Source organism: Falco peregrinus, chromosome 8 (genome assembly GCF_023634155.1).
Source record: "Falco peregrinus isolate bFalPer1 chromosome 8, bFalPer1.pri, whole genome shotgun sequence".
In the NCBI taxonomy this organism is placed as follows: Eukaryota; Metazoa; Chordata; class Aves; order Falconiformes; family Falconidae; genus Falco; species Falco peregrinus.
Genome location: NC_073728.1, coordinates 20,735,206 through 20,761,310, shown reverse-complemented (window position 1 = coordinate 20,761,310; position 26,105 = coordinate 20,735,206). Strand labels below are relative to the sequence as shown.

The window sequence follows — 26,105 nt, the reverse complement described above, 5'->3', positions numbered from 1 at the left end:
TACGGAGGCCTAGCCTGTCCTCTAGTGGTTGGGTCATTAAACGTTGCATGGATGGGAGAGGACAAGAGGTGGCTTGAGTGAACGTTGAACTGTTACAGCACCGTGGTTTTGCTGACAGCTACAGTGTTGCTATGTACAAAACTGCTGGTACTGGTATGCGTAATGCTGTTTGTGTCAATGTAACAGTCCGTGAGAAAAGATAAAGGCCTTCAGCTAGCAGTCATTTCTGGGCTCCTTCTCAGGCCTGATGCCAACTACAAGGAAAGAGCATCACTGCAGCTTAAACTGAGTTCAGGGGAGAAAGGGCTGTAAGGGGTGCCTTATGTGATTGCTCTGTAAGGAAAACTGTAATTATGTGGAATAATGTGATGAATGTTTTATAATGGAAGTACAAAACTAGTGAACTTTATTGATTCATCTGTAATGTACATACTATTTTATAAATAATTAATTTGAAAATTTAGTTTCTTACATTTGAAGCTCTTGTTCTGTTGGTTCCCAAACACTCACATATTGGGGAATGATAGCATTGATTTTCCTCAAGTAGGTTGATTTCTTAGTGCAAGAATTTCTCATTTTTTCCACCATGGAATATAGCAAAGGAAGAGCTGCAGCTTTGATCTCACTGACTGGCAGCCTCTTCTATTCCTCTGGCATGCACTTTAATTTTTTTAAGGCAAAATGAAAGAATTGGCTTTTGTGGCATTCTCCTCTGCTATGCCAATTTCTTAGCTGTATCCTTTTAGCAACCGGGATTTTTAGATTTATTTCCTTAGATTTTTCATCATACTGTTCAGTATCCTGATGTTAACATTTATTTCTATTAAAGTGCTGAAGAAGCTGTGGCAGCAATGAGGCCATTAAAAGGGAGATGTGAAATGTGAAGTAGTGCATGTATGTAAGAAAATTACACTTGGTACAGCAAAAGAGATTAGAACAGAGGGCAGAGAAAATCACCCATGGAGAACTGTAAGCGCACTGGCAGATTATCAGCATCTGAATTAAACATTTGTGTCCACACTGAGAGGAGTTACAAGCCTGAAGGAAGGCACAGTTTGAGTTTCACTTTGCTATCATCTACACATAACCCCAAACACCCTGCCAAATTTTTTGTAGCTTCCTAGCCTTCTACCACACGGCTCAAGGCAGGCTGTGTTGACTGTAAACTGAAGCTTATGGTTATACACAGATTACTTGGGAAGATAAAATCTAAATCCTGGAATATTTTGGAGAAAACATTTCATATAGAACTTTGCAAAACAGGGAGACCTGCTGCTCTGCATTCCTTCCTCTGCTCATCACTTTTTTAATCATGTATGCATTAGCATCCTTAAAAAACCTGCATCTTGCAGGCCACACTATCACAACAGAAGGGTGTGGATGGTTTTCACTGTATACTAGACTCATCTTTCTCATGCTGTGTTGGATTCCTTCCAATTGCTAAATCCTATTCAAAGGCTGTACTGCCCAGTTCATTTTTCACCTACGATAAACCAGAGCCTTCAGGACACAGTTTCATGGGCAATGACAGGACAGACAGCAGGCTGGAGGAAGGCTTCAGAAAAATTCCCGAAATGTGGACTGCACCTTCCTTCCACTCAGCTACTGTGTGTTTACTACGGGGGGACTGGTGCACAGGTCTCTGGAGAACTGCTAAAATACTCCTGAGCTGCTTATAATAATTGAAAAGCTTGTATTTCCCCCACCCCCAGAGTCAAGGACATCTGTGGTGAAGCAAGGGCAGGGAACAGTAAGCCGGCCTCAAGTGTGCGTGCTGAGGGGCTCACCGAAGTCGGAGGGGGACAACACCTTCCAGGAGGGAGTGCCTCCTTCCCGCCCCCTCCCCGGGCGGCTACCTGCCGGCTGCTGGGCGGCAGGGCCGGGCTCTCCTCCCGGCCGGGCCGGCAGGTGCCCCGGGCGGCCGAGGGGGCCGCCAGGTCGCAGGCCAGCGGCGGGCCGAGGCGGGCGACGGGCAGGCAGATCCGCACCCCGCTGCCTGCGGCGGGCAGGGCGCGCTGCCGCGGGGGCCTGGGCGAGCCCATCGCGCCGTGCGCGGAGGGAGGGAGCGAGGGAGGACGGACCGACGACCGGCGGGCGGGCGGGGGGAGCCGCCGCCAGCCGGCTGCGCGGCGACCTGATCCCCGTCCAACATGGTCGCCGCTCACACCTCCCATTCCTCATCCTCCAGCGAGTGGATCGCTTGCCTGGATAAAAGGTATCGGCATCTTCACAGGAGCGGCTGCGGATGGATGCTGTGTGCGTGTAACCTGCCCACCCCCCCCCGGCCTGCATGCATGCATGCATGTATGTATGTATGTATGTATGTATACGTGTGTGTGTGCTGACACCCCCCCTTCCCTGCTCCTCATCAGATCCTGCCTTACATAAGGAGCGTGCCGGTGGGAGGCAAATGCCCGGAGGAAGTGGAGCCGAGGCGGCGGAGCCGGATAAGGGCTGGAAACGCTCGGGGCAGCGGAGGGGATGGGCAGTTCCCACTGGGATACTGCTCGGCGCCGGGCTCTGCTGCCCGGAAAATGCCGCACGTGGTGGAGGAGGGGGAGCTCCAGGGCGGGGAGAGGGCCCCGCGGCCCGGGGGCCTCGGGCTGCCGGCCAGGGACCCGCCGTGCCGGCCATGGCACACCCGCTGCCCGCGGCGTTCGCGCCCCAGCCCGCCGTCCTCCCCGCCTCAGCCCTTCGCCTCGCCTCACCTCAGCACACCGCCGTCCGCCCCAGCCGCGGCGCGATTGGGCGGGAAATGACAGACCCTCGCCTCAGAGGGCTCCGCGCGCAAGCGGGTGGGTGCAAGAGTGTTGGCCCGGGGCGGAGAAAATGTCCGCCCTGGCAGAGGCCGCCGGAGGCTCCCTCAGCGGCCACAGCCTCTCCCTGCTGTGGCGTCCCGGGGGCCTGCGGCTGGTCCCCGGCTGGTGGCGGCCTTTGCCGCGGGTCAGGTACAGGTGGGCGGCCAGCACTGCGTGAGTGGGAGTTAGGGCTGGCTAACGTGTGTTCAGAGGTGGTGTACAGGCAAATTATCTATTATTTAAAAAAAAAAAAAAAAAATGCTTCGGAGTGCTTTCCCTAGGTGTTACAGGTACAAGTGTCTCGCAATGTCGAGTTGCACAGGGGTGGTTTGAACGTCCTTTGCTTTAATTCCTCACCTTCAGTGCTTGCTGGCTTAGTTCAGAAGTGGTTTGATTTCTGTATGCTCAGTCGCCTGTAGTTTAGGAGAACGGCTAACAAGAATTTAGACCATAAATATGCTATAAGGTTCAAATAAAGCTATCAGAGTGAATTACTTACGTGATATATTGTGGTTTACGGAGCATCATTAAGCCAGCTTTTGACAGTTGATGCCACTTGGGGTGGTGCTGTGAAGAGAAACCTTTGTGCACACAGGAGGAACCTTCCCCTTCTCATAATTTCTACCATTTCCAGGTAACCTCCTAGTGTTGTAGGACTGCACCTCTTTGTAGGTTTTCCTTAACAATCCAGGCAGCAGACTGTTAGTAAAACTTCTGGTCTAGACACCTGCCACAGATACTGATCCCCCTCTTTAACACGTGACAAATTAAAAGAAGACTAACCTCTTAGAGGTTAGGTAATGTGTATAAATGTTGGAAGTACTCTAAATGCAAATGCAAACAGAGCTGATGATGGTAACCTAGGCATATAACAACCAAAATAAAGCAGAGGGCTCGATTCTCAGCTCTAAACTGACATTGAGCAGATGTGAAGAAGCAGAGTATTAGCCCTAGTACTTTTAGATAGGTGATCTTGTAATTTCTCTGGTTTCTTAGATGCAAAATACATTGTGAGGTTTTTGTTACTTGGAGTAAGCTAGTAAAACCAATTTGTTGAGTGGAAAGAATCAGTTCCAGGTGTCTTGAAGGATGATGTAGTATTATCCTTTTTTTCCAGAAGGCAATCTGGATGTAAGACAAGCTCAGGACGTGAGAGATTGTAGTTTTTTTTTCCTGGTCTCTACCATGCTTTGCTTTGTGATCATAGGAAATACACGTTTTTTTCTCATTTTCCCATTTAAAAAATAGTTAAAGCTATGTTGGAAAAGTACTGTAGGAATCAAAGTACCATTAGATAAAGCATTATTAATTAATTTACACACTTGTATTTCTAGAGTGTATTTCTTTTCTGAGGATGATGATCTATGAAAGTACTCACTTGAATTTTTATGTGATTTCTATGTATTTTAAGCCTTTTAAAACATCTTCTAGCATTTTCTAACCTAGTTGTGGATTTTGTAAATACAGGTTCATTTAACGAGTCAGTTCTCTGTAGGATACCATGTGTTTTTATTAAATAATACATTAGTTTTAATATGTTTTAGTTAATATATTAGTGTTTTCAGGAGGAAGGCATACTAAACCTGGTATTTTAGAATTTTAGGTGGCCCTCAGCAAAGACAATTAAAATGGCATGTAATATGGATTATCCATCTCCATTCTTTTAAAAAGCAGGAGAATTAAACCCTAAATGGAAATAACAAAATACATCACATACATAAATGATGTATTTTGTATATGTTCTTCATGTTTTTCCCCAAGTCGCCTATCAAACAGGAACTACTAACATCTAAAATGAAAGCACATATGAAGAACCATCAAAATGTTTCAGGAAAAATGTTATTACCGTATATGGTACTGTGGGCTAGGACCATCAGTGCTTCTACCATGCAGCTTCCATGTGTGTTTACTAACCACAAAAGCAAAAGATTAGTACTTCAAAACACAATACACAGGACAGAATTTATATATAAAGTCACAAGTACAAAGGTAAGGAAAAGCAGGGACAAAAAAGTTCTGAACACTGTGCTCTGTGAAGAATATTTTATTTTTGCAGGGGAGAGAGATGGTCAGTGGTGAGCAACTGTACATCCTGATTGTACCTGGAATTGTAAATATTTTTTCTGTTAAGGAAACCAGTGCTTTTACCTTTGAAGTGAATAGTTGCTTTACCACTGATTTCCTAGGGAGTAGAAGCATGCCTACCGTCTTGGCATTTTTCTGGATGTCCAGTCTGGAGATAATTAAAAGAAGGTTGCTGATTTATGCAAGCGTGTATAATTAGCTTAGGAACAATGCCTTCTCTACTGTCATGGTTTCTTTCACACTAAAGACTGTCTAACCAGGAAATTTCCATGTTGATATAGCTTTACTGAATGGTAGGCAAAGTATTTTTTACATAACTATTCTCTAAACTTGATCACAGTTATGAATTCAGGTAATTGTTTTAATTGAATTAAAATACAAACTTTTTAATGATGTATAGCATTCACAACAGTCAGAGATCCCAGGATTTCATACCTGCCTATTGCACCTTTCGTTTTTCTCTGTGTTAATTGTAGACTTCAGTGCCTTAGCAGAGTGGAAGAGCAGATCACAGAGCAAAGCATCTAACTGCTAGCCTGCTGTGCTAAGAATGTTATGATCTTTGCTCAGCTATTTATGAATTATTTAAATATTAATGGGTGTTTAGAGGACATATAGTACATACTGAGCTTTTATATCCCTGTTAGACTTTTGACTTGCGTCATTTATACCTTACAAAACCCCAAGTAACACATACAGGGTTGTATCTCATGTCTGTACCTCAAGCCAGGCTCTCATAGATTTGAGTGTAAATTCAGACTGAAGCTTGTAACAGCAACATATTTGAATCGGGATTTGTTTTTTAGTTCATTGTAACATGTATTTGAGATGTAAGTTATTTGTATATGCTTAGCAGTCAACAGGTCTCTTGTGAGTATACAGATAGGCTAGAATGAAGAACTGATATTCTGAAAGAATTGTAAAAGAAATATGGAAAATGCTTGTCATCCTCTGTAACCTCTAACTATATCAATGATAATGGGTTATAGATTTATAATCAGGCAATATTGTGAATATTTTAGAATTGCATTATGATGCTATTCTATGTACTTTTAAAATATATTTTTATGTGATTGGTAAGACATAGACTTTTATATATTTTAAATTTCTACCATTGCTTTTTATTTGTAACAAATCCCTAGAAATACCACCACCATTTTTTACATAGTTTGAATCTGAACAAAATCATGGGCATACACTGGAGCTCCTAGCTCCTATTGGCCTGTGTGCTTCATGTTTTCTCTCTGTATGCAGTACGTGTCTAAGCTGGTGTATGCTTGGATGAAGTCTGTGTGGGGATATATCAGCAGCAGGCACCGTGGTGGATGTGGAAACCCAGAGACAGAGCAGTATAGACATAGCTGAAGTGCTTTCTAGCACTCAGACAAAAATGCAATCTTCTGAGAGTGATGAATAATAACAAGTTTATCTTCCTGCATCATACAACTCATTTTCTAGTCCAGTGCAAAGGTACAGTCTTTCATGAATAATAAAAAAACCCTTTTTCTTTCCGTATCTTCTCGGACAGACCAAAATAATTGTTCATATAGCTTGCTATTAGCTTGTAGGTCTGTGCATTTTATTGAATATATGAATTCAAAGTAACTCATAGTGAGAGCAGGAGTTGTATTTTAAACAAATTTGAGCTCTTCTATTCTCTGCTCACGGGCTTAGGCATTTCTAGTATCAGTTTCCATTTGTTACATGCAGTTACAGTAAGTTACACACTTGTTCTAAGGACAGGTATTAAGAGAAAGAGAAAGTGATTGCTCTAGCACTCATGTATATAAACACTGTCATGGCCCACCAGAGCAAACTGGCATGTGCATATGGCTATTAGATCGTGATATATTCAAATTCAGTTGATAGTCTTGTGAAGTGGCCACAGGATTGGTGTGGCACTTGTGCAACTGTATGTTTCACCAAGTGGTGTTGGAAACATATCTAAACTGTCATTGTCTGAATTATTTTTGGTGTTAGGCTTTGATCTCTAAAATTCTGTATTTTGAGGAGATTAATTTTCTTTTATAACAAAACCTCATATTTCAGCAAAGAAATAAAAAAACAACAAACCAAAATCATGCCCTCAAAGTCAGGTGGCCACCAGATATTTTTCAAAAAGTATTCTTATCCAGTGTGACATCTGTTTTTGTCTGCATCTTACAATTTGCTGCATGTAACAAACATGATACTTTATGATACTTTCTTTGTTCTGTTAGTATTTTCTGCACTCTTATTTGGCATGATCACTTACTATTCCTGCTGCTTTATCAGTATGAATGTTATGTTATATTTATCAACAAATGTTTCCTGAACTGACTTTCCACTTCATCTTTGAATCCAGAAGTTGTAAAAATGTATGTCAGTGTAAATCTGTAGAAGTTATTTCATAGTTACTGTAAGTTTTAAATTCTCATTAGCTGTAACAATGCAGATCCTAAATGGGTAAGGGTGCATTTAGCATAGTATGTTGGTGGATGGCAGTGGCTAGAGTTTGAATCGAAGGATATCATCACTTGTGCATATTGTTCAATTATAAATTTCGTTTGCAATGTATCTCAGAGTCTGTGTTCATATTTAAGTGCTTTTAATGCCTGTTATGAAGCTACAGTGCTGGTTAATGTAATTTCATCCAGATCTACTTCTGTCAAATGGAATTTTAACTGTCCTGAGCTCCAGTTCACAGTTATGGAAGTAGGAGGGTTTATTTAATAAGGTTTAGTCACTCTTTGGTTGCAAAGCATGCACCATACATAAAACTTATCATAAATGAAAGGAGACAATTTCCTTGCAATTTTACTTTTTCTCTTGAAGTATTTTGTCTTTTTAAAAAGCACATGAAGATGAAAAAAAATTGTTATGTTTAGTTTCTTATTATAGCTGTATTGTTCAGGTAGTGTGTTTTTAATTTAAGATAAATCTTTGCGAATGTCATTACTTAATAAATACATATTTTGCCATTCCATTGTTTATAAAGATCTAAAAGTATGTAAAGAAATGAAGCACACTTGATTACTCACTCTGTCAAACCCTCCAATAGTTTTTCAGTGCATTGGTCAAACTAAGTTGAAGGCACAAATGTAACTGAGTAATGATATGAGTGTGTAGGTAAAGGAGAGTCCCTCATATCTGCATTCTTTTGGCCCTCACCGAGGAAGACAGATTACAAATCTGTAACTATTACAAATTCTGTCACTGCAGCTGATAGCCAATCAATCTGCATTTAACCGGCAGGTCAATCAGTGCTTGAGTAGGTCAGGATTATCTACAGCATTTCTTGTGCCCTGCATAGCAGGACATGAGAGATTATCACAGGGGTTCTCTGTGTAGGTGACAGGGGTTCTGAGTATAGGTGATAGTAGTACTTTGTTGGAAACTAAGTATCAGCAGTTTTACTTGTGTTGCATTTTTTTTTTTTTTTTTTTTTACTCTGGAATGATTTGTATGTCTGAAAATCCTAGGGTATGGAGTTTAAATAAATTTTTATTTACTGTGTGTCAGAGGAAATGTGAAAACTGGAATCCCAAAGTCTCATAAAATGGAAATCAAAAGAAAAGAATTTTATTATTGTTTGAAAACCTCATGACAAAGCTTTTCCCATGGCAAGGGAAAAAGAAGCTGAGATGTGAATGCTGAAAACATGGATTTGGTAGTACTACTGTGACAAGTGCAAAGTGCCTGTTAGGGAGAGCTGATCGCTGGCTGTCCCCACAGAAGTAAACCCTTAGCTGGACATTACTTCAGATTAAAAGTAACTTCATTTATATCTAGGATTTAAGTCTCTTAGCACAGGTCTAAAGTGCTTTGATAGGTCACTGGCATCCCTCTCTCAAACTTTCCTTGTACAAAGAGAGATTAAAAGGCAAAGAGCCTTACAGCATTGCCTGGAGGAGAGAGGTGCTTCAGTGTTGTCTTGCTCTCACTAAGGGAAAACAGTATCTTGCTACTAGTATTATTCTGCATCCTACTGCTTTGCTTTTCTGCCTGTCAGGAAAGGGTAGGAGAAATTACAGGTAGCATAGAGGAATGATCTGGTTTCAATGGCATTCCCTGCTGCTCTTAGCTAATGTTTCAAAACAGAATATGCTTTAAAATACTATTAAAATTCACCAAATGGTCCATGGTAGCGGTTACTGGTACGTTCCAGCTCATAGAGTTTGTCTTTGCATGTTTGAATAGATGCTTCAGTTTTAACCCTGAGATGAACAAATTTTATTTGTCTGTTATGTATTGTGATACTCTGCTTTCTATGAACAGCCTTGCCAGTGGAAGAAATACATCATATCTGCTCCTCTTTTGTGGGCTGTTCATTGCTGTATGAAATGCAATGTTGCCCTTTTAAACAGTTAAAAAGAGCAAGGGAAGGAAATGGACTGCAGTGTTTTCATTCAGTTAGAGGAGGGTTCAGATTTTTTAACAGATATAGAAAAAAAATTTTTTAAACTCTAATGGCATCTTGGCAAAGAAGGTAAAACTACATGTTTCCTGTTTTTTCTTTTTCAAGTGTCAAATCAATTATGAGGAAGAACTGAAAAAAAGGACTTATCATGTGGTAGTAGAGGAAGTAATAGGTTGTGGTTAGATAACCTTGATAAAAACAAACTAAAAAACCTCCAGCTTGTTCCTTCTAGGTTAACAAGTCTTTCATAGCATACATAAACATTCAAATATTTAATCTTAACACCACTGAAAGTTTTTTATACAGCTGTATATGCTACACATGAAAACTTCTCCAAATTGTATGTGTGAAGAATTTTAGCAGTTATCCTCTGTCTGTATTTAAACTTTGAGCTTGAATAATTCATTTGTACTTTAAAATAGCCTTTTGAAGATACACTTCTGGCAGATTTTTTGGTAACCTTCTCTTACAGATTCTCGAGCAGACATTGTCAAGAAAATTGTTTTATTTCTATAAAATACATACTTGAAATCTTCACAACCAAATAAATCAAGGGTAAAATATCCTTTAAAGAAGCCTTATTGACATAATTGGATAGAGATGTATAGCATTGATGCTGTCACATGTATATGTGTGCTGTGATACTGTATTGAAGAAGCAGGAGAAGATCGATTGTGTCTTCTGTGAAAACATTACTGCCAGATAAGGCTTACTGTGCTCTGAAGAAGCAAATCAGTAATATAAACAAGGAGCTAGATAAAGCGTTCAGTGGTCAAATAAAGTAGAAAAGCTTGTAGAGTAGTGAAAATAAATACTCTTGCTTTCTGTGATTTCCAGATAATTTTGTAGTCCTGTTTTGCAACACTGAAAATGTCCATCTCACTTTGGTCACAGTGAAATGGGATATCAGTGCAGTAACCTGCTGAGATACAAATTTAGGGACGATTGTATTAAACTGAAGACTGGAGTGGGGGCGCAGGAGTGTCATCCACGCATTATCCTTCATGGTAAGAGATACTGAGTGTGAAGTTTTCATTTCCAAATCAGTCATTCCTCCTGCATGGTTTTGTCCTGGTTTGCTATGGCGTGATACCTACCCAGTTTTGGTTGCTGGTCAGTTAGTGACTAGGTATGGTTACTACAACAGCTGCTAAAGCTCTTTCTGAACTTGTACGCTGCAGACTTAAGGGAAGTGGAGATACAGCAGCAGCTGCCCCACAAAGATACTGAAAAGTTGGGGAAAAGGACTAAGAAGCTGGTTTTTTAAGCAAAAAAGATTCAGACAAATGTAATAGTTCCACAGTCTGTTTTACTTAAATTTTATTTTAAATTGAGTGGGTCAGCTGAGGGAGTGGGTCCTTCATTGGATAGTCATAGATTTTCTATGAGAAGGATAGTGTTGCCTTAAAATGCTTTTACTCTAGCTCATAGATCTACCAAATTGTTGAGAGCTGAAGAATTTTCATTGATTTAAGAGAGCTGTCCACACTTTTAGATTCACCTAAAAGGTCCTATTCCATTCATTGTGCTAGAGCTTTCAGAAACGTGACTACACTTGGGAAAGGACAGCAGCTTTAGCAGAAAATCCAGTGGTATGAAATGCACCAAAATGCATTTTCTAACTTCTTATGCTCACGAATATCAAGTTACAACTCTGCTGCATCAGCAGCGAGGGGACACTTCAGAAACATACCAGCATCAATGTCACAGAACAGAACAGAAAAGCATCCCCACCAGCACTAGTTTAGCAGAGAGGAGCCAAACTCAGTGGGATTGCTCTCTAGGGAACAGCAGTGGTGATCACAGGAGTGTCTTCAGGTGCTCTGGTGTGGTCTGGAAAAAGCCTTTCCTGAGGCTTTTGGAGCCATGTAGGGGCTGTAGGGAGATTCACAAGATTCACCTCTTTGGGGTTGACTTCTGCAGCCCATCTCCCTGTTTTGAGGAATGGTTCTTTTCTGGATTAATACCACTGCCTCCTATCAGTGCTGCTACAGTCACATTAAAGCTTGAATAATTCTCCATCTGGCATCAGTAGTACTTTTCTAATTAATAGGTTTAATCATTAATGTTCTAAGGAATATATTGTAATATTAGCTGTTTAAATATTACCCTAAACTATGCTTTTATAAAGATGAGTTTACAGCAATTTAGTAGGATAGCTGCAATGAGGAAGTAAATTTATGTTGTCCTGTACTGATGTTGTTCCATGCTAGGCAGCTTGTACCTAGAATAGAGAACATAATTCGGCATCATAAATAGATTAATTAATGTTAATTTAATGATGATGACGATAGTTACCATGATGATAATTTTATTAAAAGATGGTGGAAAAGCAGTTAATTGATGCCATGGTATTTTATTATTCTTGTTATGGTCTCTCTAAGTAAAACTATCCTTTTAAAACCAGTGTTGTTGTTATAGATTATAAGCACTTCATAGAAATGAGTTTGAATGCTACTAGTATTACTGTTACACTGCAATCTGGAGTTTTTACACAGGCAAAATTCCATGTCCTAGTAAGGACTAAGGGCCAGCTCAGCTTGGGACACCTACTGTTAATTCATTCCTTACTCGTAAACTCTGAGGACCTTTCCCAGGAGCAATGATCAAATCCAAGGGCATTTTGTTGATAACCTGGATCCTAGTTCATTTTTATGCTAATTCACAATATTAACCAAACAGCTAAATCTTAATCTAGGTGTTTGTCTGTATGCCTCATTTAAGAGACATTAATTAGTTGTGACTATGGTGTACAGTTAGGATTCCTGCTGCACTTTTTTTTTTTTTGGTAAAGCACAGCTCGGGAGAAGGTACCTTTTCTAAGATAGATTAATGGTTAAATCATTCACTGAAATCCTCCCAAATTCTAGCTTAGTTTCCAAATGTGGTGGATCAAAATGTATGCTCTCCCAGTAAAAATATTTCTGGAAATTTCGTTGTACACAGTAATATTAAACTTAGTATATTTTGAAGAGAGGCTATTGAAATAAATGGCTTGCAGTAATGAATTAAGAAACATTGAAACATTGTAAGAAATATAACAATTTTCAGACTACTGCTATGTGTATTACTTAGAAATTTGTTTAGAGCATGTCTGTGTGTCCCCCTTCAGGTGCCCACTTCATGCACTCCAAGTGGAAATAACTGCTGCTAATGCAAAGCGCTGTAGCTCAGCTGCTTGCTAACATAAACCACTAGGAACACACAACTTTAATCTGACTTTCCCAGTAAATATGGAGTTTGGTTTCTCACTGCTGTGCTAATGTTTAAAGCTCTGAAAAGCATGGCTGACCTACCTGTGAGAATGCTTGTTCTTCCATGGTGACTCATGCTACTGGGATCATGAAGCAGTTCTGTTAGAAGAGCAAGCTTTTTTCCTGCAGTTCCAAGACACTCCTTGCCACGTCAGTGGAAGTGAGCCCTGATCTTGCCGCCTTCTGAACTAGAGAGAAGCTCCGTCTCCTGAGCCTTCAGCAACTCAGGAAAAAAAGCTACACAGTCTATGAATTATATCCCCCTAAATCCTATCCTTCTGACAGGATCAGAAGTGGAAGAAATTTCTGCACTCGCGTTTCAGAAACAGCATTGAAAGAACAGTGTTGATTAAGTTTATATGACCTAATGCATGTTGTTTGCTAACCTTGTTTGCTTTTTCCCTGTCCAACTGCATCAAACAATTAAAACCACTGCACGCAGAGATCTTAGAGTCAATTCTATGCACATGAACTAGTGGACTTGAACAGAGTCAGCTGTGAGCAGTTGTATCAATGAAACAGTTTCGGACACACTTTTTCTAGGAAAAGGGGATAGCCTGAAATAATATCCCTTTTTTTCTTTGTCAGGTTTTGCTGTTAATTTTGGGATTCCATAAATCAAGGGTGTTAGAGTTTCAAGTGCTAGTGTAGTTTGGGTAGGCATCTTGTCTAAATGGATTTAAAATCTGTTTGCAAGCTGCGCCTCCTAATCTTCTTAAAATAATTTTGACAAGAGGGTTAATGCTTATTAGTACCTGTCAGCTAGTGCACAGTAAAAAAAAAGGAATGGGTGAAAATCTTACTTGAAATATTTCAAAAGGGAGCTGTTGTAGTTGGTTGTGGTTTGAAGTGTTAAGAGGATGCCACTGTGATGTAGAAGCAACTGTATACACCAGAGAGTTATTATTCTCATCTGTAGTTAATAAGGGCAAGCTGGAGTATAAATGAGGATAGAGATTTAATCCCTTCTAGACTTAATTCAATAAGAAAGATGAGAGACAGAGATTCAATGTGAGTAGCATCTGGGCTTCTTTCTTGAGACAAATATTTGGATCCTTTAAGTCTTTGATTCTAAAGAGGAATCTTTAATTTTTCTTTTTTTTTTTTTTTTGTGAGAAGGAGTGCTTAAACTGTGGATGTAACAATGAGATGATAAAGATATGTATTTGTGAACTTAGTCTTTGTTCATTGTAAGCTACCTGACTTCTGTTCATTTAGAAGCTCATCCACTGGCTAAAAGAACATTCTGTCAGTAAAATTAACGGACAGCATTCGAGTGAATGATAGGTTTAATGATTGCTGCCAGTCTTCTATCTTTCTGGTAGCCCTTTATACATAAATGATTTCTGCATCTGATCCAGCATGATCTTCTAGGAATGTTCTATGTTTCTGTGCATAGTGGTAGGCATTTAGTCTGTTATGAAAGATTCTTTCTAATGTTCTCAGCGAGTGCTTAGCTTACCTGCTGATTCATAATGTTTGACAATCACATTTAAAGTGTATGTTATGGAGCTAATTCACTTTAGTTTCATAAATATCTAGTAGTTTTCTGAACCTATTGAACTGCTGGTCCATATGCTACTTTGCTGGAGGGAGTTCTACAATTTTATTTTCCTTGAAATCTTGGTTTTTTTAAAGGTGTTACTGTCACAAGTTTTAAATATTTTAAGTATTTGTATTAAGGCTCTTTACTCTTACTAATGAAGAGTTTAGATTCTTGCTTGCATATTTAATTTGTCCAACATTAAGAGACAGGAACTGCATAAAAGAGAATGTACTTTAATAAAGTTGTCTTTCTTGCTTGCAAGTGAGTAAACAGAACACTAAAGTTAGTTTGTACCCAGTGAAATGCCCAAGAGATATGGATATAGGAGTTACTGCTGATACCATAATCTTTTTGCCAGATAGATAGCTTCTATTTTGGGCACCGATTCCACAGACCTTTTGTATGTTTGGACATCTGATTTGTCGTGTTCCTGTATAAACTTGCAACTATGTCTCATTGTAAGCTCTGTAAGGACTGTGTAATTACTGCAGCAGGACTTCAGTGTTAAATGAAGCTTCTGGACACTGCCGCTGTTGATAATAATTATGCTCAAGTTGATAAGTCAGTTGTTAGGATGTTTTGGAAGGGTTTTGTAGAGGAATGCAGTGGGTTGATTAACATTGATAATATACAGCTGTAGCCTTGCCTCGAAGGCATTGGGTTGATTGACATGGATGATGTACAGCTGTAGCTTGTTCCTACTTAGCTTTAGTTAAGTAGTTTAATAGCACTGAGGATTGTGGGACACTGAGGTGGTTGGATGGAGGAGGGGTAGTGTAGTCTGGCCTTTGGAGGAAGGCGATACAGCACGGGCTGTAGAATCTGACTGATGGTAAAAGTCTTTTTGCAGCCTGCTGATTTGTTTGTGCTGCAACAATTTGTGCCCCGTGTGAGGCTGAGTTGGACTCCAACTACAACAGGGTTTCATTATGTACCTGTGAAATGGATTTTAATTGATTTATGTTATAATGTAACATTAAAGCAAACATTTGTAAGTTTGGTGCATGCAGATGGGGATGTTTCTCTGATGAAGCCGTTGAGAATTTTGTCCTTTGTTTTCTTGCAGACCGTTGGAACGTTCCAGTGAAGATGTAGATATAATATTTTCACGACTGAAAGAAGTGAAAGCTTTTGAGAAATTTCACCCAAACCTTCTCCAGCAGATATGTCTCTGTGGATATTATGAAAATCTGGAAAAAGGAATTACATGTAAGAGAGCTTCACATGATGATCTATTTTATGTGAAAAAATTGGGGGTTAGTTGGGATTGTCTCTAGGAGATTGAAGAAAGAGCACAATCAGTGGAACAGCCATAAAAACGTTTGCAGCCATAGTCATGGGGGAAGGCAGGACTAAAGTACTGCTTGCTCTACAAATACAGTGTGTAGTGAATCTATGGCAACAAGGAACGCACTGGATTTAGGACTATGCCACTGTTTCATTGAAAGATTAGAAGCAAGTCATTTCACTTAAATCTCGTTTTTCCCCTGTAAATGTATTATTGATCTCTTTTGTAGGTGTATTGTGATGTCAGGGGCAAAAGCCTATCACTTATGCATATCATTAATAGGATGTGGTTTGCAGTTGCTCTTGGTAACGCAAGACAGATTTGCAGAACTGTGTACTGCTGTGGGGTACAACAGCTCTGTGCTTGCTCTGGCAGCCCGTGTGCCAGATGAAGGTGGACAGCCGTACTTGGTCTGTGAAGCTGAGATGGAAATAAGTGGTGGACCTGAGATGGGAATTTGTGAGTTCCCAGAGCCGTACCATGGGAATAGTTGATGGAGACCTGTGGTGTTTAGTAGAGTCTCAGGTACCCCTCAAGTAAATTTAGCATGCTTTAGTCACACAGCACTGGAGTTTGCTTAGAGTAATAGGAATTCTAATGGTCTGTAATCACACAGTTGGAATGCCTGAACATCAAAGTCCTGCAGCTGCTTCTCAGCCAGAACTTTTACGGAAGTCAGTGGAAGCTGTGTCTGCATCAGAAGATTCTGAATTTCAAAGGGATAATGTTCAGAAAGTCTTTTTTTATTATTTTGTTTATTAACTAAGATCACAGTAAAAGAGAAGCAAACGGGATGAGTGAAGCAATTCTATGTGGTTTCATTGTTTCTGTACCGTATCGACCAGTTTACTAAAATACATGCTTTCCAGTGTAATTTGAAATATTATTGTAATCATAAGTAACTAGTCTGATATGCCGAATTCTATAGTGCCAGTAGTATGACTACAGTGGTACACTAATATGAGGGAAAATATTTGTTAATGTTGTTAAACTTAAGGAGATAGCTCTTATTTACAAGATTTCATCTTTCCAGTATTCCGTCAGGGTGATATTGGGACGAACTGGTATGCTGTTCTGACAGGATCACTGGATGTGAAGGTTTCTGATACAAGCAACCACCAGGTAAAATAGATTTTTCATTGAAACCATCCAGTCAGTAGTACTAAGAAAGAGTATGACATACTGAGGTAGATAACGACAACATATATTGTACAGGTATTTCGTCTTGTCACAATCTCTGAGTCTCATTTAGTTTTAGTTGTCCTGTGTCTGTGGAGGCAAATCATGCCGTTGATTCCAAAAAACCTGAAATGTAATGCTCTAGAAAGGTGTCTACATTTTAATATGAAACAAGACTCCTCTGTCTTTTCTAATAATGTCATATGAAGTGAAGCTGAAGATATGAGAGTTGTTAATTCATTCCCTGGAAATATTTTAATTCATGCCTTGCTCAGAAAGTTCAAACCAAACCTACCAACAGTGCAGTCTTATAACAGCATACTGCAGTCTCCACTGCAAGAATGGGTATCATAGTAATAGCAGAGTATTGGAACTGCTGCCATGTTAGACCAGAAGGCTGGAGGTAATACCTGTTCAGTGGTAAGAAACAGAAGAACAAGTAAAATTCCCCCCCAACTGCAAGCAATTTCTCATATCTTGGCACTCCTGGATTTACAAAATTGGAAATATAGAGTAAATACAAAAAAAAGAAGTATAAGATTTCTTCTGGGAATAGTCTCCCACGCATGTTGTCTAATGTCATGCTGACAAGTCAAGTACTTCCTGGTGTGAGCTCAGTCTTCTGGCAAGGCATCACGTCCCATTCCCTACTTCCATGTTTGAGATCTGGGATTGTCCCATCAAGTAGCCTAGCATGGGGTTGTACCTCTGACATGTTACTCGTACCTTCACATGAGTGGTGTAGCTATCCTGGACCTGAAGTATAACACGACCTGTTTTTCCCACCTTGACTGAATATAGCATGCGAGGGGTGGTGTATTCTTTGCTCAAAGTTTGGCTGACTGGAGAAGATTTCTTGCTCATAGCAGACTTACAGAAATTAGATTTTTTCACTTTGTTGAGCACTGTATCACCAGCGAAATTGGGTCAGAATGCAAGTCAGGACAGTGTGTGAGCTCTAGGTCTTTCTACTTCTTACAGTAAAATGATAGCTACAAAAGGGACTTCCTTCATATAATTATTTTTGGCAGCCTCTTTACTGTGCTAAGTAGAGACTGATTGAGAGTATAATTAGCCTATTTTGAGCAATTCTCAGCATGGCCTGGCTGTCATTAGTATTGTCACAATTTGGAACGGTACTGGGCTCTTATGAGACCCTTTTCTGTGCAGGTCTAAAGCAATCAGGAATATTTTCTGGTGTTTGCCAAAAGATGGCACTATGCTGTTGTTAAGGTCCAAAGTTCTTTACTGAATGAGAAAAAAAATATATCCACAAAAGTATTCTGGATGAGGAAGTTAAATTTAAAGTCTGTTTGGAGTGTTGCTCCATTTTAGCCTTTTAAGAAATGTAATGTAAATGTTTTTTTTCTACTTGTTCAAGTTTACTGGATTTTCCTACCAATAGGAAACTGCAGAACTACAATTCATGTAGCTGTAGTTCTAGAAATTATATTCTGCAGTAATTTCTTAACTTCATGTTTCCTTGTCACAGGAACAATGAACTGAATTCTTACGGCTGCCTAGTTCTCTTATGATAGAGCCTCACTGCCGAAAGGACAGCAGCTCATGCATTTACCATTCCAGTTCTTGTTAAGTTTGGTGGTTGCAGACTCCTAAATAGTATTTGAGTCTAATATTTTCTCTGGTTTTCCTCCAGCTTGGTGTTTGTAGAATGTCCCTCCTTGGTCTGCTCCTTGTCCTGCCTTTAACCTCCTAGGTGCCCTGTTCCAGTCTTGTCAGTACCCCTTGTTGGCATGGTACTAGCTATTCTTGAGCTTGAAGTACTTGCTAGCGCTCCCTGCCTACTGTGCTCACTACAAACCCAGACAATGGAGGAAGTACAGTGTAGCTCCATAGGCAGGCAGCTCTGACAGACTCAGTTGCTGTAATTGTGCCAGCAAATTCCAGCTAGGAATGGATGACCAGTTGTGAAGATGAAAGGATGCTTGTAACCTATCTTGGAGCGCATTTTCCAACAACAGCACTCAGGAGCCAAAAGTTCATTCACAATGTCATAGTAATTATTAATTGCTCTGCCATTACTATGATACCATAAATTGCACAAATGCTAATGAGAAACTTCCAACAGAGCAGAAGAGATACAGAAGTTTGCTTGAGTTTACAAGTTTAGAAGTTTGGAGTCTCATAAATGTACAGAAAGAGTCTGACATCTTTCCTAGGAAGAGAGAAGCTAACTTTGTATTTAGGTTTCTGTTGTTTAAAAAGATGTAAGACATGACTAATAATTTTTTAATACTTAAGATGAGTGGGAGGTTGTACTCAATGACCTCCCGAGTTTTCCTGCAGCTTGAATTATCATATGATTATATGTTGATGCCTAAAGTGTTAATGTAAATACAGAAAATCAATTCTCTTGATTAAAAATTAGTCCTGCTTTACTAGGTGTTTATCTGTCTGCCCAGGGGAGTTAAATTTCAGCAAGCCTGGGAATAAATACATTGTGTAGCAGCTACCATGTGCTATCTCTTTATGCAGTCAGCCTTGGTGTTTGGTAGCTTTTGCCTATAAAAATGCAGTAAGTTATTGTGCACTTGCTGTTTACTAAGAATGTCTTAATGGCCTTTACTCCTACAGAGGCATGTAGTTACATCTTGCACTAGAAATTATATCTAAAAGCACTAATGAATCAATGCTTCAATGTAGCTAGTGAAGTATTAATTCATACACGTTCTTGCTGCACATTAGCTTACTTACGCAGGCCCCTGTGATTTCTCACAAAAAGTGTTAGTAATACTGATTAGGACCAAGTTAAGAATTCATATAAACAGAAATATAAACACTACCTATTTTTTTCTGTTATGATAGGAGGAAGCATTCCATGTACTGATTTAAATGTTTTAATAAAGCAAAACACGAATACTTAGGATCTCATAGATAGGTCTTGCTTTCACGTATGTAGAAAAACCTTCTGACTGCTTGCAGAACTGTATTATGTCACAAGAGGGCAGTGTTACAATACATAACAAACGGCGTATGGTCAATGTTTAATACTAAAATGACTAGTTTGAAAGCCATATTCAACTAATTACAATATATCTGTTTTAAAGAGTTTGACCAGAGCAGATTTCTCTGTTACTGTTGGTTCTGTTCCACTGCGGTGGTAAAATATGCTAGCTGCTGCTGATCATGGTGGTAATTTAATTTGCCATTGAAATGGATAGAGATCTGACAGGATTACTCATCTAGTGCATTGAGTGGTGGCTGGTCTGCTTTTGCTTTCTATACTCTTTTCTATACTAAATTTATTAATTTTCTGGGTATTCAACAATCAAGAAGAGACTGAAGATCACTTTTTTTTTTTAAAGTAAAAATGTCACACTATGAATTGAAGAGGTAAGTGTAATGAACTGTGTTGGTCTTGTCTCAACTTATTTGTAGCAAATACCCTGATAAATATTGTACTTAAGTCACACAAAGACTTAGTCAGTCCCCTTCAAAACAAACAGAAAATGCAGCCTCTTCAGAATCTATCAGAAAGAGGCCTTTGCCCTCAGTTATGAACAGATTCTGAATTTAATTTTTTTTGGCACTGTTACCTACTCAATGTTACAACCAAGGTATATAGTAATAAAAGGCACTCTTAGAGATATTCCTAGTTTGGTGGTGGTGTAAATATACTGCTGACTGCCTTGTGTATGTTTAATTTTTGAACCCTGTTTTTAAAACAAAACCCTGTTTTAAAAACAAAAGTTCTAACAGATAACTGTTGGTAACATCTCAGCATAAAGCTGGGAATAAATGCATTATGACAAAAGCATCAGTGTGACAGTTTTCTCAGATTCTGCAGCATTGTGTTTTGCTGAATTAGATTCAGAGCTTTTCACCCCAAATGATTATGATTTATATTCCTATCTGATAAAACAGGAAGGCACGAAGAGAAGAAAGACAAAGACCAAATAGCAGTTTGATCTGCAGTTTTGCTGTAGTATGCCAGCTGAATCAGTGTATGTGCTGGGGGATATTGCTAGTTTGCCTTGCCTGTGTTTTTAGTGGAGTTTTTTTGAGCTGATCAGTTTTTAAAAATAGACCAAACTTTAGAAACAATTAGCCTTTTATAGAAAAGCTTTAAAGGAGGAGCTGTGTGTGCTTGGGTGGTACAGCAGTGTCAGTTGTAGGAAGATGCAGAGGGCTGGGGATCAAAAGCCAAGTGAGTTGGTGGGGTTGCTGAGAAGAATGTGAAGAAAGAGGTTCAGCTGTCCCTGTAAGAGGGGGAAGCATTTCCTGGCTGTTTGAAACTGAGGACAAAGCAGGTATGTGTTAAGATGAAGTGGAAGCAAGGAAGGGAATTTAAGCAGGACAGTCCTTGCAATATTCCATTCTGCATGTAAATGCCATTATATGTGCATGAAAACAGTAATTTTGTATTTTGGAGATTACCTATGTGAAGTTGTGACATAGGTTTGTGCTATATTCTGTAGCAGGGGTCCTCAAACTTTTTAACCAGCGGGCTGGCGTGTGGATGAAGTGGCAGGCGGTCATCTGCGGCTGCTTGGTTTCCCCCCTCAACCCCCAGCGGGGCTGGGGGTGGGTGGGGCGGGGGGGTTCTGTAAATACCGGGGGCCAGATTGAGGACCCTGGGGGGCCGTATCCAGCCCGCGGGCCATAGTTTGAGGACCCCTGGTCTGTAGTGTAAATATGCCCAAGATAGCTAGCTTTAAATTATATGGTTTGAGAACTGCTCTACCAATTCTGACACAGAGGTTGGCTGCACAAGTACTCAGCTGAGAAGCAGGGTGTGTTTTCCTATGCTGAGCTCCACAGTGTTGTAGTTGTACTAATTTTGGTTTTGAATTTAGCTTATTGAAAGGTAATATAGAGAAATCATTTCTGTCTGCCAGGTAACCTAGGAAAAAGTTCAAGACATTGCAGGTAGCTTTTAGAGCTATAGAAAAGTATGGAAATAATGAATGTTATTACAGTCCCATTAATCTGTCTGTAAATATTTTACTTAGGAGCTAGGAGAGAAGTTGGTCACAATCTCAGAAGTATGCTTCCTTTGAGCAAATCACTTTGTCTTATGTATAAAGAGGATGGCCTATCGTATGTTGGCAAACTGCAGTTCTAGTGTGGGAGTAGCAGTTTGATAAGGATTTCCTTTCTGAATGGCTGAAACATACTGCAGTTGAGGTAATCGAACAGTAAGTCCCCTTCAAAATAAACAGAAAATGCAGCCTGTTTAGAATCTATCAGAAAGAGGTCTTTACCCTCAGTTATGAACAGGTTCTGAATTTATTTTTTTTGACACTGTTACCTACCCAATGTTACAAACAAGGTATATAGTATATTGAATTTATAGAACTGATAGTTTACGTTCATGTGAACCCTTTGGTTTCTCTGTTATAAAAGGAAATTTTTGCTCAGGACAAACTGAACTGTGTCAAAGTAATAATAAGCAAACTTCAAAATGCCAGCTTTTGCACAGCTCCAGTTAATCATGGAGATGGTATGGAGTCCTGGAGGGACACAGATGCAGGGGTGAGATAAAGGTACAAGGTGTGAGAGAATGATGAAATTAAAACTAAACTGGCTACATCAACTCCCTTATAAATTCAAAACATTGCATGAACTAAAGTTTCAAAGGAAAGTCCCCAATCCCTTTCAACCCAGAACCTGTAATTTTTTTTTCCTATTTTCTTTCTTCATTTCTCTTTCAGACACCATGGTTTTATTTACACACAGTACAAGAATTCTGTTTGCCACGTTGGAAAATAAAGTGTCACAAGTCAGGGAGGAGCATGTAGGGATGTGCCTTGTGATGGTGGGGGGAGTCAGGCAGATCCTTGTTTCTCATTCTTGTCCATTCCATAGAATGATCTTACGAATTCAATAATGTTTTAGGTTGATGTGAGGATGAAGTTTAACAGCTCTTTCACTGCATGTGTCTCACCTGCCAGTGAGTCAATGAAACTGAATACACAAACAGCCTCTGATGTGAATGCTACCATTTTATAGTGTGTTCAGTGGACTGCTATCAATGGAAACAATCTCATCTTTTTAAGTCTCTAATTCTGCCTTTTAAATAGCTGTGTGAATTTTAGCTGGTTACCAGCAGCTGGAACCCCCTGCTGCTTCTGGGATTGCAGAGGGGAACAGCAAACTGAGTTTTGAGCTGCCAGCAATCCTCCTGAAGTCTACACTGAACAGCAGGAGGTTCTTGAGTGCAAGGTTAACAGGTGTAACAGGAAATGCACACCTGATTCCCCGGGAGATTGGAGATATATGAACGTGGGGCAGAGGGAAGATGCATCTCTGAAGTCTTGAAGAAGACAGATGGGCTTGCTCCCTTGCTGGCTGTGAAACTTCATCTGTATGGAGAGCAATGCTGGCTGGGATAAAAATCTGAAAGAACTTTCACTTGATAGAAGCCTGGACTTTAATGAATGTAGATAGGACCATTCCAGTTCCTTGACTTAACACCCCACAATGTTAATTTATTTCTCAGGCTGAACAGTTGCCTCATCAAAAGTTATCTTAGAAAGTGGTTCCTTAACCAACACCTTTCTTTTTCTCCTCTTCTCTTATCTCTCTTGGAAGAGATACTCTTTAGTGTTGTAAAGAATCAAAAAAGGTGAAGCATTTCAAGAGTTTCGTTTTTTTTGGAGGGAGGGAAGGGAATGAGAAAGAAGTTGGAACTTTATTTAGAAAGTTAAGAATAATGTACTGGAGACTTGGACATCAAATTTCATGTGAGCAGTAGGCACATTTTCTTTGTAGCTCCTTTGAGTGCAATTGTGAGTATAGTAGCACGCATATAGTGTTTCAGCTCTGAAAGGTAAGCTTGTTAAGGCACAACTTTAGTCTATAACCTCTACTATAGACTATAGAGACCTCTGTTTAGGTGCCTAGGTGCTTATTCATAAATGTTTTTTCTTTTAAACAGTGCCTGTTCATATTTGCCTTCCTTGAAAATTTATTTCTGACAGTTGGTAAATTCTTCCTAGATCCTTTCTGAGACATAATTGATTTTGTTTTCCTGAACACATAATTTTATATGGTAAAATCTGAGCAAAAGCAATTTGCTATGGTTCAGGGAACTGGACTATTATGGGCATTTGTCTTTGTAATGCAATTATAAAGCTACTAACTTGATCTTAATAACATTTGCCTATTACCACTTATTAGATGCATGAAAGGAAAACAATGCAATTTTAAATACAGAAAATGATGCTGAAGTATGCTCATGCTTCTCTCCTGGATTATCAGCCACAAAGATGTAGCAGATGGGATGGCAAAATCTTCTGCTTTTATTTTTGTAGATGTTTCACGAATCAGTTTTAGAATTAAATTCTATTTATAATGTTGTATTAAGTAAAACTAGCATATTTTTAATATGTTTATGTATATTTGTGTGTGTGTATGATTTCCTTAGGTGCAGTTTGTATCAATTGAAATTATGAATGCTGTTGCTATTTTTTTCATTACTCAAAACACAGTCAGTTAAGGCCCAACTTAGAGATGTAGGTAAGTGTTCAGCTTCAAGCCTGTACTCAGGAACGTAGCAACTTGTAAGCCTAAAACAGAAAATGTATCTAAAAATCTTGATCAGCAAGTTATTTAATTGCTGGTAGTCTATTTTTTTTCTACAATAGCTCATAATTAATATTGGAACTATTACAGAGGAGTTCCTGGCCAAGGGGATTGATTTAGACATCTTTCCATCACATGAATGGCATGTGCTCATACAGACTTTTTTGAAGTGGACTTTGCTGCATGTTTGGGACCATCCTGAGTCCTCTGTTCCAGGTTATTTTGGACTTCGAGTTCTCTTGAAATCTCTGACTTATGTGAAAATATTATTGTTCTTTGTCTGGCACTTAATTGGTAGGCATCCATTAACATTTGAGAGGTTTACTGGCATTTTCAACAGAAAGGCAAAGAGTTGGTTGAACTGCACGACTGTGTTGCTCACAGACCTTGTACAATAAAGAAATGCATTATAAATACAAGAAGATAGTATAATTGAAAGTTAGGATTACTGAGAAAACATAACTGTCACCTTTTCTTTCTGATGAGGGTAGCCAATGTAGGGCAGAAATTTATATTCCAAGATTGCATTTCTGATTTCTCTCACATTTTTAAAGAATCTCATCATTGCAACAGTCTTTAGAGGCAGATGAACAGAGGTCGTAACCTTCTTCCAAAGATAAAGGTGACTTTTGTGTTCTCTGCTTTGCAGACAGAAGTGTCTATTTCAACTGGTCATAGAAAATGGAAGTAATGCTTGCTTCCACATTGAAGATTCATGTTTTGTTAATCATCATATTGACTTTTTGTTGGCATTTTTAATTAATATTCTTTTAAAGCAAATTGCTGGAAAACCATGAGGCAGTGCTATTAGAAAATGCGACATAAAGACTCTTAAAACATCCCGGAATATTTAATGTCCTTTTATTTTTGATTCAAAGGATGCTGTGACAATATGCACTTTGGGAATAGGAACTGCTTTTGGAGAGTCCATTCTGGATAACACTCCTCGCCATGCTACTATCGTTACCCGAGAACATAGCGAGCTCCTTCGAATTGAGCAGAAGGACTTTAAAGCACTTTGGGAGGTAAATTCAGTTTTATTTGCAGTTTATGCAGAAAAAGTGATACAATGTTTGAAGTCTTTATAATGAAATATAAGCACATTTATACTGTAAGCGAGGTAATAATTCTTTTAAATTAGTTTGGATAAAAAGTTATTTCTTCTTAGCGCTTCACGTTCTGCATGATTACATACTCTTGTATTTCTTTCTTGCAGACTTCTTCTAATGAGGTAGCATTAGTGGAATTCATTTGTATACTGCAGGTGTTGCTTTCTTGGCCTTAAACTTGCTTATGAGGAGAGTCTATCCTTAATATACTCTGGTATTATAAATTATTCTCCTTTACTCCTGTCTCATCACCAGCTGTACGAGGTTTAGAATTTGCAGATGGATCAAGATCACTTAAAAATTAAGTTACTGACTGTATGTGAATTACCCTAAAACTTTCCTTTGTGGAGAACATACTGCTGAGGTTATCAGTTTGTAATCTGTGTGTACTTTGGTATCCACACTGAGAAGACTTCATTAACACGTTACTGTGCAAAGTTATTGAACTTCAATCAGTTTGTGTTTTTGTAAGCATTACACTTGATTTGAAAAGTTCTGGAATTTGGAAGGCATCCTCTTGGCCTGGCCTATGCTGCCAGCTTGTTTTAAATGGTGACTGTACATATTTACATGTTGTTTAGAGCTGTCAGATGGTGTGACAGTGTCATAAAGTTGCAGATCTAGGGACACTGTTTAAGACATAGATGTTGGTTGTAGCATTTTCTTCAGCTTCTGTCCAAAGTGCAGACAGATGGATTTTTTTTTTTGGCTTTCTCTTTTCCTGAGAAAAAGCAGTGAGCAGTATTATACTCCAAATAATCGTCCTAAAGCAGTACCTAAAGTAAGGCAATCGGAAAGAAAGGCAAATCCACAAGTAGCTATACTGACTGAGGAAATGGCACTAGTATCACCTGTCTGCAAATACGTTGCCTTGAAATGGTGCAGCGTGGTCAAAGCAT

At 39.3% G+C, this 26,105-nt stretch overlaps 1 protein-coding gene across 4 annotated transcripts in view; it reads left to right on the top strand.

Moving 5' to 3' along the window:
* Positions 1 to 1,834: 1,834 nt before the first annotated feature.
* RAPGEF4 (Rap guanine nucleotide exchange factor 4) overlaps positions 1,835 to 26,105 on the top strand; it is a 157,214-nt gene continuing 132,943 nt past the window's right edge. For 2 of the 4 annotated variants that reach the window (XM_055812471.1, XM_055812470.1), the window contains exons 1-4: positions 1,838 to 2,215; positions 15,149 to 15,291; positions 16,404 to 16,492; positions 24,976 to 25,122. In XM_055812471.1, the coding sequence (XP_055668446.1) occupies positions 2,151 to 2,215; positions 15,149 to 15,291; positions 16,404 to 16,492; positions 24,976 to 25,122 (444 nt within the window). In that variant the 5' untranslated portion in view covers positions 1,838 to 2,150. Of the gene's footprint in view, positions 2,216 to 15,148; positions 15,292 to 16,403; positions 16,493 to 20,688; positions 20,821 to 24,975; positions 25,123 to 26,105 lie in introns of those variants that run through there. The other 2 variants (XM_055812472.1, XM_027786322.2) reach the window with 2 other exon arrangements.